This window comes from Vanellus vanellus (assembly GCF_965231255.1).
Source record: "Vanellus vanellus genome assembly, chromosome: 3".
Lineage (NCBI taxonomy): Eukaryota > Metazoa > Chordata > Aves > Charadriiformes > Charadriidae > Vanellus > Vanellus vanellus.
In genome coordinates this window covers 94,557,508-94,575,119 of record NC_138907.1, presented here as the reverse complement: position 1 = coordinate 94,575,119, position 17,612 = coordinate 94,557,508, and the positions used below count along the sequence as shown (strand labels likewise).

Genomic DNA, 17,612 nt, shown 5'->3' with positions numbered 1-17,612 from the left:
TGTTCGGAGCTAGCTGGGTGTCACTGTTGGGCATTTTGGCCCATAAAGATACGTCTTTTATTTTAACTTTTTTAATATCTCGAGACTTGAAAGGAAACTGAATATCGTCTCAGTTAAAAAAATAATACTAATAAAAAAAGAAATCGCAGTGTCCCTAGTTGGAATGAAAACCCTCAAACCAAAAACCCCACTGTGGCAACGAAACTTCGCAAAAGCTTGTTCTGTGAGCAACTACCGTGCATTGATGTTTTTGAAATGAATACGATTTTCCAGGCTTCTAGTCTGCTTGGCTCTGTAGCAACGCTTCAGGGAACAGGGGGGCCAAATACAGGAGCAGGAGCTAGGTGAGGTGGGCAGTCCCAGATTCGGAAAGCCGAAGCTCCCAAACGTAATAGTGAGAGAGAAAGTGTCAGTTATGAAAGACCTAGCTCTTAAGTGTCCTAGCCAGTAACCTGCCAGGTAAAGCATCCAAATTCCTTTGTCTTGGGAGTTGCTGTGTAGGTAGGTGCAAAATTCCTTTTAAAATGTTTGGCCCAGGTTTGTGAACAGATTGGGTCTAACAGTTGAGGTTGCGTCTATGAAAGCGTGCCTTTCACCAAGCATTCACCTGAATATATCGAGAACATTTTGATGTTTTGGGAGAAGAACAAAGATTAATGCCTAGGCCTAAACACCTGCCTGGAGAAGTATTTTGCAGTGTACGATGAAGTCTGCATCAGAGTTTAGTGCATCATTTTAAAATGCTTTCTTTGCGAAGCTAATTTGTTGGTCAGTTCTCGGAAGTTCATTAACTAATGTTAACTAACCTTTCTGAACAGGGAGAAGAGCGGTGAGAAGCTACAATTCAGAAGTAATGCAAAGTATAACCCCCTGTGACTTCTGTGAAAGTGATTGCAGTCTTTGCCACCGGGATGGTTCTCCAGCCTTGCTTCAGCACTCTTCGTTGGCCTCCCTCTTCTGTGTGCTGTTTGTCCTTCATGTAAACTTGCTGTGCAGTTGGGTGCTGTAAAAGGAAACAGATTATGTTTCACATCTGAGGTTTCCATAAATTATCCAAAGAAAATTTTATGTTCAGATACCAGCCCGTCTTTAGTGATTACAGTGACCAAACTCCTGCTGCGTTCAGGGAGAGCTGGGCTGGCCCATATGGTAAATTTCTGGCTGTGCCAGAAAACAAAGTTCTTTAAGTGTCTGCTGGAAAAACTTTCCAAGTGCTGGTTTCATACTGAAGCTATTTTCTGAAGAAGCACAGAGTTACTGAGAAAGCAGTCTGAGAAAATACAAACCTAGCTCCGTGTTCCCGCTCCCTTTTTACCCCAGCCTTCGATTGTGCTTGATTTTAGGGATGTGTGTTAGTTTACTGTGCTTTTCTGAAGTGCTGTCTGCCTCACCGTTGGGGTGTTGGTAAGCAGAGCGCTAGGAGCTCGGTATCAGAGCTCGCTGTGTTCTGTTCTGCAGACATGACACTTAACATTAACATTGAATTTCGCTGTATTCTCTCATGGGGAATAATATGAAAAATAAAAGGAGCTGGCTTCGGAGCAGATCCAAGAGCCAAGAAGTGCTGCATTCACAAACTGCTGAGCGCTCCAGAAAATTGTTAGTCTTTTTTTTATCATTACAGAGAAGCTAGGTGGATTTTTTGCCAATTCATAAGCTATTCATGTTTGAAAATAAGGCCTCGGGATGTTCTCATGCATTTTACTCTGAAAGGCTTTTGCTGTAAATATATCAAAGATGGAGTCTATGGTTGAGACTTCATTTTTCCAGGGTTATTTAGAAACAAACCTAATTCTCTTTCCATGTGAGAATGCTGGTGTCCATTGGCATATTTATGGCCAGCAGGATGAAGGTTGCTTTGATCCTTTTCTGTTTTTTGCGAGTCGTCTAGAAGTGTCACTCTGGGGTATCATTTATGTCTTGCATTTCCAGTGTCATCTTGTCAACGGTTTAAGTGGCATAACCCTAAACAGCTGTTAATTGCTCTTTGTGTCCTGTCCACTGCTTGGCCCCGAATGCCATCTGTGTGTGCAAGTCCCGTCCGTTGTTGGCGGGAGAGGCTCTTAGGAGGTGTGGGCTGCACAGGCATTCAGTCCAGCAAAACAACTGACACGCTTGCTTAACTTTAAGCACATCCCTGTATGCTGAAGGGCTTTGCTGAAGTGGGCTGGAGGAGGGGGGACGGTGAAGAGCAGCAGGCACTTTTACACCCAAACCTGCTCTTTGCACGTGGGGAGAATGTGGAAACGTGTGAGCTTGGGAGCTCTTCCCTCCTGCCTGAGTGTATGAATGTCTTCCCTGTCTGGCAGCCGATTTATCCTTCTTGGATACTGCCTGTGATATCTGTTGCTTATTTCTTTTTGCTAAGGAAGCCAAGCTGATAACATTCCTAGTTACTAAAATGAAGTTAATAGCTGTCATGCCAACACAGGTAGAAATTTTAAGGCTGTTGATTCTCTTTCCTTCATAGTTTTTTGAGACGGAGTGTGCACGTGTGCACATGGAATAATATGGCAGTCACTTTCCTTGAGCAATTTCTAATTTTTATCCAAATTTTGCTACTGCTTAAAACGTATATTTATGTATTTTATGCTCATCTATACTTCTGTTCACAAAGGAAATTAGGCCTGAACTTCCTGAACTGGGTGCCTTCTAATACTGAGGTATAGGTGTCTAACTGCAAAACTAGTTTAGGTGGGGTTGTTTGTTTTACTTTAGCTGTATTTAGAATTTACAATGTTTTTCACAAATCTGGGGTTCTGTTCGGTCTCTCTGGCAGAGCTTAGGCCTGGTTCTTTGTAGCCAGTTCACGCTTTTCGCCTGCTTTTGGTGCACTTTGGATCTAACCCCTTGAATAACTGATTTGTGCCTTAACATAAGTGCCTGTGCTGCTCTGGCCCACATGAAACAATACCGTATTTTTTGAAATCCAAAGCTCTACTTAGTCAATAGGGTGCAGGATCTGACCCTCTGTAAGTCATGCCCTAGGTTACACGGGTCCAAAGCTAATAGAAAGCAAGATGCAAACTGAAACACACCTTTGCGTCTCAAATCCTTTACCCATGTATGGGAGATTAGATTGAATTGTGCCAAGTGTAAGATCTGGAAAACATTCACACTCTAAACTGGGATGTGTTTTGTTGTGGGTTTGATTTCTTGGTGACCTATGAAAGCAGCTCTTCTTTTGCCTTTGGGGACAGCAGCCTTGACATGTCATATTAGTATAATTTCAAGGACCCAAAGCTCACATACTTTCAGTTTTTACTATATGTAGAGCTTCTAAGAGGAACATTGATACCTGATTAATCATAGGATAAAGAGGCTTATTTTCTAGACAAGATGTACTGGAGATAAACTACTCCTTTGCAGGAGATAGTAGGAATAAACAAGTTTTATTTTGCAGGCAGTCCCAGCTTCCTGAATATCCTCCAGAAATATGGATTTAAACTGCTCACGCTAATTTCAGACAGTGCAGCTTTTATTAGTATTCCTTTACATTTGTTTTTGAGAGAAACAACACATGTTTTTAAATGACTCTTGGCTGCCTTGCACGCCCTACTAAGAAGCATCACTCATAATGCACCATGTCATGGAAATTGTCAGAGTCGGTGAACAAACATCCTCTTTGATTTTAGTTTTTTCTATGCAGCAGGCATATGATTACAGACATCCAAATCTGCCTCTGCGCTAAGCTAGTTTAAAGAAACAGTGTATATTATACGATTTTAAACAAATGTTTATGGCAGGTGGCCTTTAACATTCCTACACTGATGCCTTCAGTCACTTTGCAGTTGCGGTTAGTGCTTTGAATGAGTTGCAGAGGATAAATTTTGTATTGTGTGTTGGCAGTGAGCGGAACAGAGGAAAGGGAGTATTATGTGGCATAGTGACTTTTTTTTTGGTTTCCACATCGTTATATAGGAACCTGTACACAAATGCTCAGCATATATATATATTTCCATTGCTCTGTAAAGGCAGTTTTTGATGTTAGAGGGGCTATGCTCCCACTGAAGTTACTGGGAAATCTTTTAGCGAAACATCTTTAGGAACTCCTTAGGAGCAAGGTCTTTAAGGAGCTTTAAGGAGTGATGCTAAAAGCAGTCAGGAAAAGGTATTTTGTGATGGAGCCTTCATGTTGCATTGCCTGAACATTTCTGTGTGGTTGCTGTTTCTTTGAAATCTGAGTATGCTTTGGTACTTCTCCTACCCTCTTCAGCCACATGCTGTCAATGGACATGGTCTGTGCAGGGCCATTAATATGCTATTAAATCAGTAAGAAATAGTCATTTATTTAGGACTGAGCTTAAAACAAAAATGTAATGCATGTTAAAGGATCTCCTCCCCCAAATTCTACTTTTGCTGCCATCCATGATCTCAGCTGAGGTTTTCTCTACAGGTTTCTCTATGGGTGTCATCTAGGAACCTTCTATACCAGACCTTCTATACCGCTCTTATACAGAACAGGGAACGAGTGCTGCCTAATGGGTTTACAGCACCTCGGAGTCTGCACGCTGGGCCAGTTCAATGGCTGGTTTGGTTCCCAGCGTGGCACCACCATGCTCCCGTGTAGTTCACAAGCAGGAGCTTGTGGCTTGCGCACATCAATGGCTTGTGATAAAAGGGGGAAGTGGCCAGGCTGGTGCAGGAGAAACAGAAGAGCCAAGGTCCGATGTTAACTTGCCTCTTTTGCCTTGTTGAAAATCAAACCTAAGGTTTTTTTTTATCCAGTTTTCAAAATATTGTCCTAGCAATATTTCTCCAAATGTGTTGTTCAAGTTGGTATGAATATTGACAATATTTGGTTTAAGCAGATTCGTGTAGAAAGCGTATGTATATTCATTGACATTATATAGGCTCCAGCATACTACAGCATGTAACGTATGTGCAATTAAAAACATACAAGATCTTCACAAAGTGCCCAAACCAACAACATTGTGTGGTGTTCTGTTTTTCAAAATATACAGTTAGGTTTTAGGAAAGATTGTTTGGAAAGCCAATGGTGCCTAATGGCATAATTTTTCTATCTATCTCAAACACTAAGAAAGAGTATTCAATTTTCATTCTAATGGCCAATAATATTTCTGTTATAGCCTTTCTTCTTCTACCATAAATCTTTATGCAGTGAACCATATTTATGTGTTTAGTCCTCTAAATACACAGAAGATTTTGAAATCAGATGTTTTCACTAGTAATTTATCCATAAAATATAACAGCAGTTATGTGATCAGGTCCTTTGAGTTATTATTAGATTCTTCTTTTCCCCATGTCAAAATATTTGACTTCAGTGTTGTTTCTAACTCAGTTTATTGTATTTTTGCGTGCCACTTGAAAATATCATTGCACTAATGCTATTCTATGCAATAAATTCTGACAGTGTGCTGTATTAGATCAATCCAGTGATTATTTTTCCTAATGGATAGCTCATTATTTTCAGATGTGTATGAGCATCAATTGCTTATGTGCTACATTTGAGTCACCAGAACTCCGGTGTTAAGGTTTCTCTGATTTCAAATAATGCATTTTATTTCTGTATTTCTTAGTGGTTACCCAAAAGCTTCATCAGCCTTGCTCAGATGTTATGACATTATATTATGAATCGATTTCTTGTTGTGGTTTTTAGTATTGTTAGATTGCGTGGGATACTAATATGAGGAAGAAAATGTAAAAAACACTGGCTCAAAGGAAATATCATATAAGCAGGTCTAATGTACCATACATTAGCTGCCCTACTGGCTATTGCATCTCTTCTTTTTCCATATCAGGCCTCAAGCAATTTGAACCAAAATTCTTGGCTGCCTTGAAAGGTAGTCCAATAACCATTTTGATCCAGTTTAGGATCATCATAAACGTTTCCACTTTTGATCAAATCAGAGATGGTAGAAAAAGAAAGCTTTTATGAACTGTTTTGAGCAAACAGAGGTGAACTAACATGCTAGCTATGCAAATTGCTTCTGTCTTTTCAAATAACAAAACAATGTTAAGGAACTAGACTTTCACAGGATTTTGGAAAATTGTCATTGATTTATTTTTCTTCAAATAAAGTTTGCAATAGCTATTTTCAAATTCTATTAAAGATGACTTGTAATAATATATGTCTAGTGTTTGCTTGTTTAACAATACAGCCACCTGTAGTAAGTAGATCGCAGTTTCTGTACTGAGTCGACCACTGCCCATCCTCAGCATGTCTTAGAGGCTGCCTCACCCGTGTTTTAAAGCTCATAATTCGAAGTGGTGCAATGGCGACTTCCACGGTCAGGCTGCTCACCGTGACCTTACAGATCACTGTTTGGGACTTTTCTGGCTAGAGGTCATCACATTTTAAAAGCGAAGGCAATCACTGCCCACCTCCCGCCAGCAGACAGGTGCCCAGCCAGTCTCTGAGCAACAGCTACTTGGGAAAGTACCTCCAGTTTTATTGCTGAGCATGACATTACAAGGTACGGAACATCCTTTGGGTTAGTTGGGGACAGCTGTCCCAGCTGTGTCCCCTCCCAGCCTATTGCCCACCCTGAGCCTGCTTGCTAGGAGAACAGCGTGAGAAACGAGAAGGCCTTGACGCAGCTAAAACATCGGCGTGTTACCGTCAACACTGTTTTAGTTAAAAATCTGAAACACAGCGCCATATGCGCTACCAGGAAGCAAATGAACTCCCTCCCAGCCAGATCAGTACACCTGCAAACCCCTCCAGCAGGTCTCCTTTGCTGTGATTTTTCAGGTGATGGCACGTGTAAGCACTGACAAGCCTTATTGCTCCCATGGAGCTGAGAGCTACTGCGATGACCAGCATCTCCTCGCTGTTTCTTGTGTCCTCTGCTTGTGTGTATCTGCTGCTGCCTCTTCCCTTCTAGCGAGACTGCAAACCTCTTGCTGTCTAGGTAAAGCCTCCCTTTTCCTGCGTCCGTACAAGTTTGTTGTAACAGTATCTCTCACTGTGTGTGCCAATAATGTGTATCCTTTTACGGGGAAATACAGTAAAGCCCAGGAGTATAAATTTGGAAATACTTTACTTTGATAGAATTTAAAATATCTCAGTTATGCAGATCAAGAATCCACTGAAGTAAAATTACTGTATTAGTTAGCTTCGAAAAAAATCCCATTCTGTCATTTGTTTTGCTCACCCAGAGTTCTCCCCACAGTCCCCAGACCTTGTAGAAAATACACCTATTTCCAGATGGCAGCAGATGATAAAAGATGCAGAATCTTTCAGTCTTGTTGCTTGCTTTTTTCCTCCCTTATGTGTAACTGCTTTAAGAGCTGCAGGTTTGTGGGTTTATATTTTTTTTGCCCAGTACGAGAAGATAATAAAGCAATAAAAATACTCTGCTTAATCTTAGTGCCATATGTTTTAGTTGTGTGTTCTTATCCTTAACACATAACTTATGCTGATGTTGCTTTAATGGGAAAGCACTTCCCGAAGTGGAAGATGGTTTCGTGGGTTTTCTGTTTTCTAAAACTATTTTCCCTTACGCTCAAGACAACGTTTGCCCGACATCTGCCATTTGTTCTTGCTCCCTTTCTGCTTCCTTTCTCCCCGTTATTAACACATTAGGGACTGAGGAGTGGTAATTTTTAATGGCAACGAGAATTGCAGCAGGCTGTGACTACTGAATGGGGAGAATATACATTTCTAACAATATAAAATGGTGGATGCTCTTTGCAGGCTTTGCAGGCTTTGCAAATGATCCTTTTCTGGTTTTCCCTTTGATTCCTTTCATTTGAGTTTACTGCTTGTCACTGGCACGTTGCTGCAGTCCCAGTCAACACAGCACCGTCCTGAGGGGTGACAGGAATGTGGCCTTAGGGGAGTAACGGAGGAGGCAAATCTTCCTGTACTGTCTAAATAATTGATGGAATGAAATTGTCTCCTGATGTATTTATTATTTATTTATGTATTTATTTTTTATTGTGCTTCTGCTATAGAGAGAGCCTAAGGAAACCGATATCCTAGTGAAAGTCTCTTAAGGGTCATTAAGCTCAAGAAGTTCAGGGGAAAGATGAGATATTTCTGTAAGCGGAAGAAAGGGTTAGTTATGACCCATCAGTGCACCCTTTGGCTTCTCTTGGAAGTGACTTAAGTCCCCGGCATGATACAGAAAGTCCTGGGACTCTGTCAGAGGTAGAGAAGCCCCTGAGCGAGATGTGCCCTGGGAGACACGGGGCTGCTTCGTACCGTGACCACCTTTGTGGTAAGATATTTTCCATGTGGAAAAAAAAAAGCAATCTAACACAGCCGTGACTTCCAGGGTTGATTTTATCTCAGAGCATACTGTGACCGAGTACAGCTGTACTTATCCAGGGCAAAGGAAAAGTTGAAACCTTATGCACCAGAGTTTAAACTAGCCTTGAACTGTGAGACATTAGGAATAAATTGGATGTAATATAGAGTACTGTGCAGCCAAATTTTCATACCTGTCTTTGGAAGCATCCTCATCCTCACTACTGGGCTGCTATCCACTATAGAACAAACCCTAAGTCCTTCCAGTGCAAGGAGCCCTCGATGGGGTAAGTCACTTGCTCATCATCCTCTTCTGGGCTTTGAGAGCCTTAAAACAATGGACAGTTGCAGAGGAGGAAGGATTACGCAGGTCTGGCAGATCTTTTGAAGCCCCAGAAGGGAAAGCTACATTGAGTCAAGTTTCCCAGGGGTACGTTGGGCTCCTATCTGGAAAGGTAGAAAAGAGCCTTATTAAATAGGCAGGCAGCATGAGACAGGGGGGCGTGGGGGACGACTTCCAGCACTGCAGAGACCAGAATTCAAGTTGACCTTGACAAAATGCAGAAATGCTCTAAAAGCATCGGTTCCCTTTGACAGAGATAACAGCAAAGCTCTGTGCTCAGGAAAGACAGTGCTCAGCTGCACAGACGCGGACCGAGGAATGATGAACAAGGTAGAAATTCCGCAAAGGAAAGCCCGGGATGCAAACGGATCATTCCCTGACCGCTGGCCAAGCTATTGCCTCCGAGAACATTTGTCATGCTATTGCAAAAGAAGCAGACATGCTGGGTTGTGTAAACAGGAGCGTTGTCTGAGAAGCAATGCTTTCTCCAGCCAACATTGCTGCAGTCTCAGCCGGAGCAGCTGCTCCGACGTGGGCACGGCACTCCGGTGATAAGGGGCTCCAAATGGAAACGGCAGCCACAATGATCAGGGACGTCGCCGATGAGATGTATGAGGAAGGGGTTAAAGAAAGCAGTGGTTTAGAACAGACGGAACAGACAGCAGAGGTTAATGGGATAACAGTTTATCACAGAGGTTATGATGATAATAGCAAAAATAATGAAGCGATTTAATAGCAGCAAGGAGCATTTAGTGTAGACGTAAACGAAGAGTCAAAGGATCTTCAGTACTCAAGTTGCTGAAAATAGCGTGAAGGCTAAATAATACGAGAGAAGCCTAAGGTATGAAATCCAGCTGTGGTAGGTGGGCAACCGAAAGACTGCAAAGCCTGACAGGGGGGCTTTTAAGCACTTAGTGACGAACGAGCAAGGAATGCCTGTACTAGACTGGGAGACTAACAAAAAATGACTCAAGACACTGTGGCAGTTCATGGAGGAGCTGTTGTAACTCCTGCCTGGGATGTGGATGTGATGTCTCAATGTCTCTGACACTCTTATTTATCTAAGTCCAGAAGCCTATCATTGACTCTACTTCCGTAACGCCATAGCAAGCGCTTGAATAAACACTTGCATACTGAAATAGGCTTATTGAGATGCAAAACTTGCTTTGTGTTTATATTCCTACTTGCAATTTACATTTAGGTTTTGTCTTGTATTTTAGGTAGTTTGTTGCATTTGGTATCCTGTTTTATTTTCTTCATTTGCCTTCAATTTTAAGTCTTTTATGAAATCCATACCGCTGATTCCTTCCAACCTGACTACAAGGATTGCTTTGTAGTTTTACCTTACAATATATTTTATGCAGTTTTATGCACTATTGTCTGCTGTAATCTCTCAGCTGATGTATGAACGGATTAATAAACCAAGAAGTGTATCTTCTAGGCCAACACTTTTATTACAGTCATTGAGAATGCAATAAAACCGATTCACAGTTCATGAAAGCCTGTAAGAAAAGCAAAACACACTGAGTTCATTACAATGCTGTTCAATATCTTTTATTATTAGAAGAAATTCATATACAGTTAGATTTTCAGACAGTTTAAAATTTGTAGGGTAGTAGATAACAGGAAGTTAATTTTGCAGTCTGATTGGAGATACTTGGTACTGTGGTCTCCAGACTGAGTCACTTACATGGAAATCTGAATTTCAATTTTGTCAATAGTTGTTTAATTTCAAAATATTTTTGTATTAAATACCAAAAAAACCCCAAGATTGTATAAATGCAACATGAAACAACATCTTAAATCAACTTTGGCTGTCAATCAAAGCATTATATTAAAAATTCTTGGTTTCGATGTTGATATTACCTCTAAATAAAGCAAATTGGGAAGATGAGGCATGTAGACTACAGACCAGTTCCTAGAAAGATGGGTTTGGTGCAGGCTACGAGATAAAACGTAGAAGCAACCAGCGCTTGAGTTTAAGTGTAAATATTGGTGTAAACATACCGTCTTTTCCTACACGAGCAGTCCTGGAAGTGTCGGGCAGACACATGTGTAAGTGCCTACAGAAGCGTTGACTTGTTTCTTTATTTCTGACCAGTGGACACCTTTAAAATACCTGTTACCACTTGCAGAGGAAGCACAAGTTGGTGGTGCTCGCTTTCACACCTCGGGGTCCCGTTCCCTTCGCTGTGGTAGCACACGTCCATCTGGCACTAGCAGGGTGTCTTGAAACCAGCCGAGATCTTAGGCGCCTCTACTTAGGCAGGAGAGGATTTTAATATGTCTGGAGCAAAGAATGAGAAATTGTATCGCTAATAAAGAGGAATAAAACGATATAAAAAAGAGCCTCTTCATCTGATTCACAACAGCCGCCTACCAGGGAGACTCTGTGGATTTCCCTGGGGATTCTTCTGGCTCATGTTGATGGAAAGGGAGGACTGGGCTGAGGGATACTTTGGGTAAGTGGATAGATATTTCTTTATATTTTTTTTAGAGATGAATGCTTATTAAAATGCTGGATCAAGGGGCAGGGATAGTAATATAAGCACATGTGGAAATAATGTACTGAGAAAGCTCTGTGGTTTCATATGGAGAAAAAAGATAGCAGCCAACTCTAGCTCAGTGGGCAACTAATTAGGCCAGAGATCTCTCTGTACATTGTATTCTAAGTTCAATACAAGAGCATGTATCAGCAAGGTGCCACATGATTTTTCCTTTATAGTTTGCAGTTTGATTTCAGGAATGAACTATGCATCATCACCATAGCGATCATTTAAGGATGAATGGGTTGGCTGGATGTTAGATGAGAGTCAATGTGATTAATGAGTCTTGTTCCTGTGCTTTTTCCTTGGTCAGTTGTTCACATTCAGCTTAGGTCTGTTGTTTTTCCCTCCCTGGTCTTAATTGGATCTTAGTTAGAATAATAAATATGTGAACACTTTCAATGTTTAACAACATTAAATTATATTGAGACAGTTGTAAGGAGGGAGTTTGCCATTGCTACGTATTCTGTTTGTTCCATGTAAAATGGGATGCTACAGCTTTCATGGTTCCTTCCCCAACTCCATCCACCGTTTTTCCAGTACACAGAGACCAACCGCAGTCTAGAAGACTTTTATTACAGGATACAGGAGAAGCAAAGCCAAAACCAAAAGGTGTGAATTCTTCATGAGGAAGCACAGCGTGTGGTCTCAAAATCGTACCTCTCACCAAAGGAATATGAGACATTTAACAGTGCATTATCCAGAAAACAAAGCCTAGTGTGACATCTCCAGCTCAGCCTCAGATGCTTCTCTAGTTTCATTCTTTTTGCACTTATTCATAATGACTTTATTCTTCTACGTTTGCAATCAGTAGGACTGGGATAATGCTGCATAAGGTCAAATACAATAACTTTCTCAAACACAAATCTAAACCCCAAGTACCTCTAGATCACCGCGTTTCACCTGGCAATTGGTGGGGCACATCTGGTGTGCAGGAGGTTCGTACCTGGCCCTTTTTACCAGAGGTGACCGAAAACAAGTTGTGTGAGCTGCAAGCAAAACCAAGAGCCACCTTGTGCTCCTCAAGCCCTGGGAGCTGCAGGCACGGAGTGACAAGGAGAAGGGCAGTGACCAAAGATGGCTGCTTGGAGCAACCAGGCAGGCAGTGCTTGCCATCTGTACAGTCCTGCCCCAATGCCCAGGCATGAGAGTGGCCATGTCCCAGCCGGGGCAGCAGCCAGCCTCTGTGCCTCCTCACTGGCCAAAAAAATATCTTTGGCAATGGGACATGAGTCTGTCTGAGAGACATGGGGAACGCTGGCTCTGTGGAAGAAGGAATGCAAGAGAGGGAGGAGGAGCAAAACTTTAATCAGGCTCATGTTGGACTGTTGGTGCTAGATCAACGTACAGATCAGTATTTATTGTGTGCTAGTGGCAGAAAAACTGACTTTTCAGACTGACATTACATGACCAGTTTAACAGGTCACAAAACACATTCCTACATACATTCAAGATGCATTTTATTGGCCTGAACGTGAAACTTTTGCTCTGCCTGACGTGCGGTGTACGTGTAATGTAGGTCACCCTGTGAAGGATGTCAAGGAACAGGACATGCTAGCATAAATAAGCCAAGCAAGAGTCAACAACGTCAAGCTGCAGTGGAAAAAGGCAAACAACAGACTCCGATGTATAAACAAGAGTACAGCTTGGGAGACGCCTGAGCTACTGGGAATGCCACGGCCGTGTTTTCTTGAGGTCTGTGACAGGAAACCAGAGGTCTGACCGTGGAGTTCCTGGGGGCAGACAACAAGGGTTGTCTGGAAAGCACAGCCACCATGGGGAGGGTAGATGAATTAGGGTTGCTTGAAGCCCCTGGAGGTAGGGGTGTGGGATAAGATGTTTCTCTGTTAACTGTGTCTAGCTATGTCAAAAAACTCTTGAAAGGCTGAGGAGAATAATCTGTTTGTTGTCACCATGAGAGGTAAGATTAGATGCAGGTGATTAAATTGCAGAAAGAAAGTTTCAGTTTAAACATGAAGGAGAACTTTCCTATTAGGACAAACAAACTGTGGGATAGGCTGCTGTGGGAGACAGCCTGCTTCTTCAGCAAGACCCTCTTTAACAGCAAGTTAGACAAACATCTGCTAATAATGACCTGGGTCTGTACGAGTCTGTCTAGGTGGTGGAGATGGAATAAGTCATCTCTTGGTGTCCTTTCCAGTGCTGTTTTGTTATGAGCTGATGTTTACAGGCTCTGCTGCAATGACACAGCATTGGACGGCTTTTCTAAGAGACCTACTGAGATGTGCAAGGCGTAACTTTCTGCCGATGCTAAGGTAAATGCTGAAAAACTGCTTTGAATTCACTGGAGTTACAGTGGGGTTATGTGATGTAAATAAAAATCTAGCCCTTAGTTCCCTCCATGAGTCAATGCTGATTATTAAAAGCACAGTGGGACTGCTGGGACATGGGAATTCTAATTTATAACAGGGTTCATGGTACCTGCAGAATGAAACAATCACTCTTGAAAATGCCTTATTGGAAAGTATAGGATCAGTCGTCCTATAAGAAAGGGTTTCAGATACAGTGATATGAATTTCTGAGTGTTTCAGGGGTTGTCTATGCCTAATAAACATGAGCAGGCGACCTACCTACAGATCTGAGCTGCATAAACATACTCTGGCTATCTTTTTCCCAGGCTGTTCCTAAGGTGAGGCCAAATCATATTATAGGTTTTAGAGGTTTCAAAGCCCAGCTCCTCATTATTATAAAGACATTGAAATGATAACTTTATGCTGGCTACAGCTGTGTTGTTAGATTACAACGTGCAGTTTCAGCTTTACAGAGTACGAGCAAGCTACCCAGGGAGCGTTTTCATTAGTGGCTACGATTCTGTGCCAGGCTTTGTCCTCCGTATCATGTTTCTGCTGAACTTTCCTACTTCTTCACCATTTTCTTCCCCAAGGATAAAATCAAAACTCTAGAGGTTACAAAACCAGAAAAATGATACTGAATATACCTTGGGCACATAATAACACTCACAGAAAGCAAGATTCTGATAACCGAGATAACAAGAACACTCTTGATTTTCAGTTACACTTTTCCATGAAACCAGAGCTCATGTTTGCTTGTCTAAGCAGATGTTGAACAAATTAACTATTTATCACTGACTTAAGTGTGTGCTGAAGGCAGGCTGTGAGGCAGAAGCACAGCTCTACACCCAATACCTTTAAAATACATCTATAGATGAGGCTGGCATTGTTCCAATGCTTCCTATAATCATATTTCTTGCTGTACTTACAGTTTCGCCACATTTTAAGTGCTGTGGCTGGCTGTGCAAGGGCCTTAGGAGTCCAGGACTACTCAAGACCCCAAGAGTCAGGACCCTTCTAGCGTGTCTTAGGCTTAGGAGTCCTCATGAACCTCCTGAGCAAGTAGCCCTGCTCTTGGTGTTCCCTGGCACCGAGGTGGTGGGGCAAAAATGTCCCCTTATTTAAGTGACTAAATATCTGTCACATGTAATACATTCAGTGGTGTGCTGGAAAGCGCGGTATAATGGGTGGTTGTTTAATATTTATCAACAAACTGCTTCTCCAGGAGTGACTGTGTTGAGGATTGAACCTTGAAGGGGTCAACCATGCGACAGACTACTGTAGGGCATCAGTCTCGGTAGGACACACTGGCTGCTGGATGTGGCTGTTGGCAATGACAGCTGACAACCGTTGGCCTGATTATTCAAAACAGAAACAAGCCCTGTTCCTTGGGAGGCCAACACAATTGCAAGATGGAGATTGATGACACGGGTAATAAAACAAATAGGGAATTTCTCTCTTCCTGGTGATAATACTCACTACCTCCATAGAGGCAAATTGGAGAGAGAACGAGAAAGGACATAGAGATGTCCCGACATCTTTAAACTTTTGGCTCTTGAAAAAATTGTTTGGCATTGCTCTGCATCTTTTCAAATATACCATTAACATCCACAGAAGAAAGTCCATCCTGGTTGTTCAGCAGAGCTGCTTGCTAGAGCTGCTAGTCACCATTTCAACTGACAGAGAGAGTGACAGAGAACGCAGCTGGTAGCACAAACTTGTCAAGCAGAAATCAACCCAACCCAACCCAATCCAACCCAACCCAACCCAACCCAACCTGCAGGATTACATGGGAGCAGTGATAACTGTAGGGAGAGATTTTTGACCTCTGCAATTTAGTAGTTTTGCATATCCACATGTGTATGGCTTGAGTAGAAGCACAGCAGTTTGTTATTTTCTGTTCTACAGCTTGCAGCTGCGTATATAAACACTTTACATTTGAAATCCTCCCAAATCTGTGAAATCCCCCATGATGTAGGTCTTATAGCCTGGCAGGAGTTCAACTCAACATCTCCCAAATGAGTGTTGATGAGGTATGCACGCTTACCAGATACTTTCTGTATTTCCATTCTTCTGGGGTGCAGATGCCCATGAAAGAAGCCACAGTGCCGGGCCAGAGCAAATACCGGAATTGCTGCCCTTGAGCCATTGTCGTTTTACCATCTGGGAAACAATTGATTGCATCCATTTTAAAAATCAACTGCCGTGTTATTAACTTTTATTTTTAGTTATTATTTCTTGATGAGAGCAGTAGTCTAAACATTAGCACATTAGGTGAGTGCCTTGCAGCACTCAGAGCACCGGCAGAGCCAGGTGTGGAATTTTCTTTGAAGGCCACCAACGAGTCTCAGCTGAGACACCTTCTCAAAGCGTGGATGTAATGCTCAGCTGCCAGCTGCACATATTTTGATTTTTTAGGCCATCTTCAAGTACTCATGTTGAATATTTCGGAATCGGGAATGGAGATGAATTTCAGTTCTTGGTTTCTGAAAATCCTAGAGTCCCAGGGAGCTGTAAGTGATCTGCTGCTTTGAAAATGAACTCACTGCTGTCCAGTGAGCTAACTACGGTTGTAAGAACTTACTGGTTGGTTCACATATTGGAAAAAAAGCATTGCCAATAGTCAAAATGAAAAAATCTGCACATTCAGTATCATCAAACTGGGATAATCCCTAGTGAGTGAGCCTGGCGGGGTCTGAGAACCAGGTGACAAAAGTTATTTTTAATCCTCTTTCTCCTGATGCCAACAAACATCCTAGTGTAACTCTAGTTCTACTCCTCAGTATGCTGTATTGGATTTTATCTGGTTTTATTAGAGTAGTTAGTTTTTGTGCAAGTGTTTCCATACATGAAGTTAAGCAGAGAAAATAAAGGAGGTAGAAAGATCGAACGACTACGCTGTTAAGTTTTTTTTCCTTTCATTACTTACAGTAGAGCATACAAAGCTTATGTACCATCATGTTTTATGAAGGAGGCTGATGCTCAAGCAGAAGAGGTTCACATAAAATTTGTGACTGAAAATGCCACTTTTTTAGATTACTTGGGGAATGCCACTAGTTTAGAGAAGATGTACATTCAGCCACGGTCCATTTTCGCTGGATCCTGTGCCCAAACCATCCTATTACAGAGTCCCAAAGCCCCAGGAACTTACTGAGTTTCCTTTCAAGCTTCTGGATGATTTACAACCACTTTAGTAAGTCTTGTGTAGACTCCTGGTACAAAATTAGATCCCTTAATTAAAGAAAGAATATGCCGTTCTGTACCCAAAGATTTCTTAAACAGCATTTTCTTTTAAATGTAATTATAGATAGAATTTATAGCTGGTTTTATAGAATTATATCCGCTGAAGTATTTCAGATACATTCACTATAAGATTTTGCAAAGAGAATATTTTCAAAAGCTCAAGAAGGAGTTTAGCTCCCAACTGCTATGAGCAGCAAATTCCCTTTTTGAAAAACCTCCTGTAACAGATTGTAAATGATGCACTGATTTCCTAAACAGATTTTCTGAAACCAGATTCTATTTCAGATCAACCTTCTGGACAGTCTTTCAGGTGCTGAACTAATGGAATATGGTGTTCAGCCTCAGCTGAGTGTAACCTAACTGAAAACTTGTCAGCCAAAAATATTCTAGTCAGATCATTAAACAGCAGCTTCATGTTCTTTTTCCTGGGGTGTGTGAAACTTCAGGCATGCACGCACAATATCCGATTTTAAAAGGTGTGGTGGAGGAGCGGTTGTCCCCTCAGTATGCTCAGGTAGGTCAGGACTTGGTGCACATGTGGTTGTCATTGACTGTATCGTTACTGTTAGTTGGGACAACTAAGGAGTTCTTCTCAGTGACCATGACCCACCTGTGCCAGGCATTGTACAATCATGGCACAAAAATATGGTACCTACTGCAGAAGACTCGCTATCAACACGTGAAACAGGGAGGACACAGAAGGATGCGGAGAGATGAACACAAGGAAATAGGAAGACAACTAGAAAGCAGCAGGTAGATCAATCTTGATTCATAGTACGTGTCTGGTAGACCCCAGGTGTAGGTAACACTCTGGAGCAGATCATCTCATCTTCTCTTTGAATCTCATTAAAGCTACAAAGCATCGACAACTGTAAACTTTAACCATGTAATTAAATGGGGCTTATGTTGCTTTGCATGTTTGGTGCTTTAAGGGCGCATTAAGGTCATTAGGA

At 41.9% G+C, this 17,612-nt stretch overlaps 1 protein-coding gene across 1 annotated transcript in view; it reads left to right on the top strand.

Moving 5' to 3' along the window:
* CD109 (CD109 molecule) overlaps window positions 1–1,257 on the top strand; it is a gene marked incomplete at its 5' end in the record, with an annotated part of 79,930 nt that extends 78,673 nt beyond the window's left edge. The window contains one exon of the mRNA XM_082480744.1: window positions 819–1,257. Within this exon, the coding sequence (XP_082336870.1) occupies window positions 819–1,009 (191 nt within the window). The 3' untranslated portion in view covers window positions 1,010–1,257. The remainder of the gene's footprint in view (window positions 1–818) is intronic.
* Window positions 1,258–17,612: the final 16,355 nt, after the last annotated feature.